Consider the following 6,507-nt stretch of genomic DNA (forward strand, 5'->3'; position numbering starts at 1 on the left):
TTCAGAATCAAAACGTCTTATTACTTCCTTCTTTCACCACTTTCTCCACCCTCCTCCTTCCCTTTTTCTCCCCATCCTTCGCTTGCTTTATTTCTCTTTCAGCCTCGCTAATTTGCAATTGATTAGCTGTCCTCTGGCAGCTCAGTCCCATGCTCTACACCCCTCGTACCCTCCTTTCCGCCTACCCGCCCGTCCTCTCCTCCATCTAAGAGTCAATTTCTCTTTAACGAGGGCACCAGAGCCCTTCTGTGTAAATAAAACAGAGAGCAGAGCCAAAAATCAATGGGCTTATTACCCTTAGAAAATGCTAAACAAGCAATATTAGCAATTTGCTTGGTAGCCGAGGCTGACTGCCGTAATGGGAGTGAGGCTTAACACCCCCCTCCCCAGAAAAAAACACCCCCACCCCCATCCTCCACCCTGCAATCTCTCCATCCACTCAACATGTCACACAAGTCGTTTCGTCATATCAAATGGCGTAAAAGATAGAAGACACACATTAACGCCCATGCACGTTTGGAGTAGAGGTGCACACAAACACAGCCTGCACATGAAAATAATTTGCTTCAAAAACCTTCATACACATACACACACACACACACACACACAAAACATGCACTCAAAGACAGAAATTAGGGATTCAAAACTGTTGCCTAACAGAAATCATTGGGCACAACACAGAGCCACAGGCCATATTTTACCTCTTTTTATTTTTTCTACCTTTGCCCCAATAAGCACTCTCTCGCACACGCACACATGCATAAACAAACACACACAGACAAACAGCAGGAGACAGCAGGATTTATAGTAGATGCCCAGTATTTCATCAGACAAGTCTGCTTAGTGTGTCAGTACAAAGCTGTATGTGTGTGCAACATTCACACACAGAAACACACACATTCACACACACATTCACACACTACAACAGAAAAACCACAAACACCAACACACATGCCCAAGTAAACGCCAACAATATATAAGCAAATGCACAGTCACACACAAACACACATAACGGGGGCAAATAGTACACACACAACTGAATAAACAACTACAGTGCGCATCCAGGCAAACACACACACTCAAGCACACACTAAGTAAACATGTACAGTATACATGCAGACTGTTCTACAGACACCCACCACACACACACACACACACAAGTGACTACAAACACACACAGATACAGCAAAGTAAACACACAGTGTAGATATACACAAACAGAAAATCACACACACAGCAAGACAAAGGCCAAGCATTTATCACTTCCTCTCATACTCACAAACACACGCATTCGCGCACGCGCACACACCATTTCTCTGGAAATGAATGTGTAGTTAGCTGTGGCCCATTTAGCCTGGCAGATGATGTGTGGTTAACGCAGACATTTATGCTAATGATCTGCCGTGTTTCAAAAAAGGCAGCAGTAATGTAAAGGCTCGTTAAAGGCCAAATCCTCGTTCACTCGAGTCATTTTTCAGCCCATTTTCTAGTTCAATTAAACTGATGAAATCATTATTCACACGTGGAATCACTACTCAGCTTCACAAGGCAGCCAACCTGCTGCTTTTTTACACTGTAAATATATCACATTTCTCTTATGAAATGCAACACCTTTACATTAATATATGTTCTGGGATTCTTTTCCTTTAACACTATTCCGAGTTTGTGCCTCTCATGTTTTATCAATGCATTCAAGTCACAGCTAAGCATCCAGATTTCCTAAAAATAATTACCTGGTGATCTTTGAAAAACCCAGAAGGTTGTTTAATAAAGTGTACCACTGTGCTGAAGGTATTTCCAGAATCTGACTCTTCTAATTCTCTGGATGAAAAAAAATACACTTTTAAACCCGATTCTCAAGTTTCGACTGTGTTTCCTGATACAGATATCCAGAAATGACTCTAAATATGTACTATTTTGTTTGAAAATATAAAAGAATATAAAGAAACATATGTTCCAATACTGATAATATATTTTTTGTTTTTGGTTCATGTTGTACAAATTAAGCATTTTCCACCTACTATCTTTCTTTGTATTAGGAAAGAGAGATGTTTGCTGCATGTTAAATCTTATTTAACATGAACAGAATAATGTTTAGAAGAGGCTTTGAGGATCCTGGAAAGACCTTCAAAAAAGCGGTATGTGTAACTAAGTAAACCTTTTGGGTTTTTCACTGATCACTGGGTGGAAATTAAACCAGATGCTTAGCTCTGTAGCTCGGTATTACATGACAGGCACAAACGGGGCCTAACACACTAGAATATAACTGCAGGGAATTTGCTGACCAAAGAAAAGTGAAGAGATAATTATAAGGAGGTAACAACAATTAAAACGTATGTATTCTTGAAGAATTTAGCAAAACTATTAACACCAGTTTGTACAAATCGTGGGGGCCTAGAGATACCTCAGTGTTAAATCCAAACCTGCCATCAACTAACTGCAGTTTGACCTTCCTACTGATAACCTTGTAGTACTGGTGGTGATAAATAGCTTATCTCTTTATTCACTGGACTTTGGCTGGTATAAATATTGAGAATTCAACAGCAACTACAGATTTCAAAATTTAAAACCTAAAAACTCACGTTGATGTTAATCCGCATGCTTTTGACACCTACTACAATGTGGTTTGAATCAGTTCTTCATCTTTTCAACATTTGAGTAAAAAACGTTTCCTACCTGCTTGTGCATCTCGATGTTGAGCCCGTATGACATTTCGTAGTACTGAAAAAAACAAAGATCAAAGCAAAGTCTAAAAAGGTTTTCTCTGTTCCTCATTTTGCACACACCAAACATACTAATGGATTCATGTGAACACACATACACACACACACACACAGTCAAAGAGACTCACCATGACATAGTGTCTCTGCATCTCAGTTTTCTCACTGGCCAGTTTCTCACACTCCAATTTCAGACTGTGAGGCAAAAGGAAAATGTTATGTTAGTGTATATGTCATGATCAACACACACAGCAACCCAAAATACTAATACTAATACAAGCTAAACAAAAAATACCCACCTGAAATAATTTATGACTTTAAATTAGAATGCTCTGAAAGATCCCTTACATGTTTTGTCACATGAAACTTCCAAAATTGAAATTGGAGATATCTCAGAATACTGAGCCTGCAAGTGACTACATCCTGTTAGTTTATATTTGCATTTCTAAATTTGAGTTCAACAAAGAAAGATAGAAAAAAGAGCTGCTTGGATCACACCAGTTTCCCCTGCAGACACAGACACTTACTCAGCAGGTACAGAGCAGTAATTAATGGATCAATAGACGACCACACAAACCTCATCATATATTCTTACAGTGTGAGTGGATGCCAAAACTGCACCATCAACAAAAAGCAGCCATATAATGAGGATCCATTTTACAACTGTGGTTACACAAAAGCTTAACTCTTTTAAATGTTGACTGTTACTGGAAAACCTCCACATTATTTCTACATGCTTTCTGTACATGCATTTTATTGGCAGGTTTACAATGTCGCCGGTAAAGTTAGGACACCGACATGCCAAATCCGAACAAATAGAGATACTTTTGCATGTTACTGAAATGTAATTTGTGTAATCAGCTGGCATATGTATTAAAGAGATTTTAATACATATGCCAGCTGATTACACAAATGCCTTAATTTAAGCTTGATGATGATGCATTTTGGACAGTGTCCATTTGGTTTCATCCACCCAGAAGGTTGGAGAATGTACTCAACAAACACTGAAATTATGTAGTTGTTCACATTAAGTAAAAAGGTAAAAATCAACAAAGCTGGAGAGGCAGGTTTTTACACAATGTGAATGTAAATAAGCTTTGCATCTGTTATTTTAAATGATATCAAGTGACAGGAAATTGGATAATTACGTTGACAAATGTGTTTGACCTTTAACTTTCTTCTAAATAAAAACAAAAAATATCCAAACAAAATGATATAGATTCAGCGCACGTATCAGAACAACCCTTACTTCCTTTTTTACCAAATCAGTGTCTCCCTGCAGATAGGATTTCACGCATATGCAGCAGTTTGATCACTGTATTACACATGCAGCAGACACTATCCTTGGTTCAGCTCATTCAGATCTAGGTTTGGCCAGCAAACTGGACCGCTGGTTCATCCCACTAGGTGATTGGGCAATAATTACAAGGTGGCCAGAGGTGGGCGATTATTATGCATTGGTATCATACTTATGGTTCTGCCCCCCAGCAATGTATTTCACACTTCATCATGTCGGGTAAAAAAGTATTTCACACCATTTGAGCTTGCAGAGAGAGACGTGCATACCAAGGTTGATGGGGTTTACCTGTGGTTAGCCACCAGTGATAGATGGACCTGAAACAAATCTACCAGCAGCTCTATGGAGGGTCTGAGGAGAACAATTTCATGGGCTCTCCAGATGGCTATTTAATTTAAACTAAGAATATTTTATTTCTCAATTAAATCCTTAACAAAAAAGAAGTTTGTGTCATGTATTTCATGTCATTGCATCATGCATTTCCCCCCAAAATGTTGGTCATACTGTATGATTCATGACCAGTGCAAGGGAGGTTGACATCACAGAAATTATTTTTCTCACATAATCTTGGAATTCGAGTTTCAGCTACAATTATCGTTTAATCTTTAGATTGTTTTCTCAATGTAATTGTTTGACCTGTATAAAAAAAGCTAATTGTGAAAGAAATCCATTACAATAAATAATCGATTAACCATTGCTTTAAACTATGGAGCCACAGTAACACACAATCACTCCTCAACCCAGTGCATAAACTGGCATCAGTATTGTGGTCACTATTTTGCTGATGAACAGATGTTTCCATGCAGAGTTAATGTCATACTCCATCCAAAGTCTTACCTGTGATACTGGGCTTGGAGGAAGTGAAACTCCTCCTTGATCCGGTCGCAGGACTCGGTGACAGTGAACTTTAACGGCTGTCCCGGCTGGTGGGGGACCTCAATCCAAACCAAACAGCGTGTAGGGATAGGAGAGAGGAAGAACTGAGCCACCAAAGTTCAGTATCACGACACACACACACACACACACACAGCCAAGACCGTAGATGACAAAAGGCCTCTGTGATACAGATGGCCTTTTGGTTTTACTCAGACTCCTTACACGTTCACCCACGCACACTCACAGACACACATGCAGCTGCAGCAGTTTGACAATGAGCGCAATTGTCCGTGCGAGCGCGCGGTGGCACGGAAACTTGATCTAAACTGATTACGCATCAGGCGCGCGGCTGTTCATCTGCGCTGTTTTGACATACTGCTTTGGCTGCATCTGCTCTCTACTTACCGGGTGCCGTGCCGGGGGGTACATCTTGCTCAGATCTCGAATCATTAAAATGTATTGCAAAGTTCATCCACATAAATACGAAAACAAAATGTGTTGAGCACGGATCTTTCTCCGTGCGTAAAAGGTTAGTCAGTGGCTGGTTTGCAGGCTATGTGCAGGTTCCGTGAAGAGAGGAAACATCCCCGGACCTTTGCTTGGCCGTCATTCTTTTAGATAGTATTTTAAAAGTCCATTCAGTGTGATCATCAAAGCAGGAGTTGCCTCAGTCTTCTCCAAGATCTCCAGCACGTTATTCTATGCGCACGAAGCTTGATATTTTCCCTCTGAACTAACAACGAATCCACTATTTTCTCTTATTTTCCCTACAAAGCATCGACTTCTGGCACATCATGACCCTGCTTGTCCGCGAGTGAGCTTCTCCACGGCGTCCCGTCGTCACGCATTTATCGGTTAATTTCCTACAGCCTCCCTCTTCTCACCCTCACACAGCACCGGCGGAGCGACCACCTCACCGACTGTAGCCGCCTGCCCCTGCCAAGCCAAATTTAGAAGCAACCAGTCACACGAGCGCAATTACATATTCACAACAATTATTAGAGCCCGTACCGTGACGTCGGGATGTGTAGTTTAATTCATTTCAGTCGATAGTAAGCACTACAGATGTGCGTCTGCTGTAAAGAACTACAACTTCCCGGCTCCTCCGCGAACCTCTCAAAGCCAATGGTGTGTGGTCTGAAGGAGGAGCGGCCATTAAAGACAGCCAATAGCGATAGACAAGTGTACACACTGCGCTCTATCCTCCTGCCAATCATCGATATGTTGTCCAATCACCTCCAAAAGGATGCGCTTTATGGAGGCTCCCCACGTGGGGGCTTGGTCTGGTACTAAAAGATGTCACATCTTCTGGAAACTATCTGTTGACTTGTGTTTTTTTTATAGAGACTTCCAGGCAGAAGCCAACATATGGCCCCTAGGTGTCTCATTTTTTAATTAAATTGGCTATTAAAACAGTCTGCTGTTGTGTCCACAGATTGCACTTACAACCCTGCAATTAAATCCCCATTGAGCTGGAACCTCTGCCTGCTTGTATAGGATGTAAATCATATAGGGGTCGGTTGACAAACTATTGTAAACACTTAGGCCTAATGGACTTCAATTTCAATTATTATTACGGCTACGAAGGTGGGTTTTATTAGGCTGCATGCTCAT

At 40.9% G+C, this 6,507-nt stretch overlaps 1 protein-coding gene across 3 annotated transcripts in view; it reads right to left on the minus strand.

Moving 5' to 3' along the window:
• The window catches only part of LOC119892179 (transducin-like enhancer protein 4), a 35,259-nt gene extending 29,392 nt beyond the window's left edge, over nt 1–5,867 (minus strand). Inside the window, exons 1-4 of one of the 3 annotated variants that reach the window (XM_038704324.1) lie at nt 5,299–5,867; nt 4,855–4,952; nt 2,852–2,915; nt 2,677–2,721 (exon numbers count right to left, since the gene is read on the minus strand). In XM_038704324.1, coding sequence (XP_038560252.1) covers nt 2,677–2,721; nt 2,852–2,915; nt 4,855–4,952; nt 5,299–5,343 — 252 coding nt within the window. In that variant the 5' untranslated portion in view covers nt 5,344–5,867. The remainder of the gene's footprint in view (nt 1–2,676; nt 2,722–2,851; nt 2,916–4,854; nt 4,953–5,298) is intronic. The other 2 variants (XM_038704323.1, XM_038704325.1) reach the window with 2 other exon arrangements.
• Nucleotides 5,868–6,507: the final 640 nt, after the last annotated feature.

This window comes from Micropterus salmoides, unplaced genomic scaffold (assembly GCF_014851395.1).
Source record: "Micropterus salmoides isolate LMB-PRFRI ecotype aquatic unplaced genomic scaffold, ASM1485139v1 Ms_hic_scaffold_7, whole genome shotgun sequence".
Taxonomy (NCBI): Eukaryota; Metazoa; Chordata; class Actinopteri; order Centrarchiformes; family Centrarchidae; genus Micropterus; species Micropterus salmoides.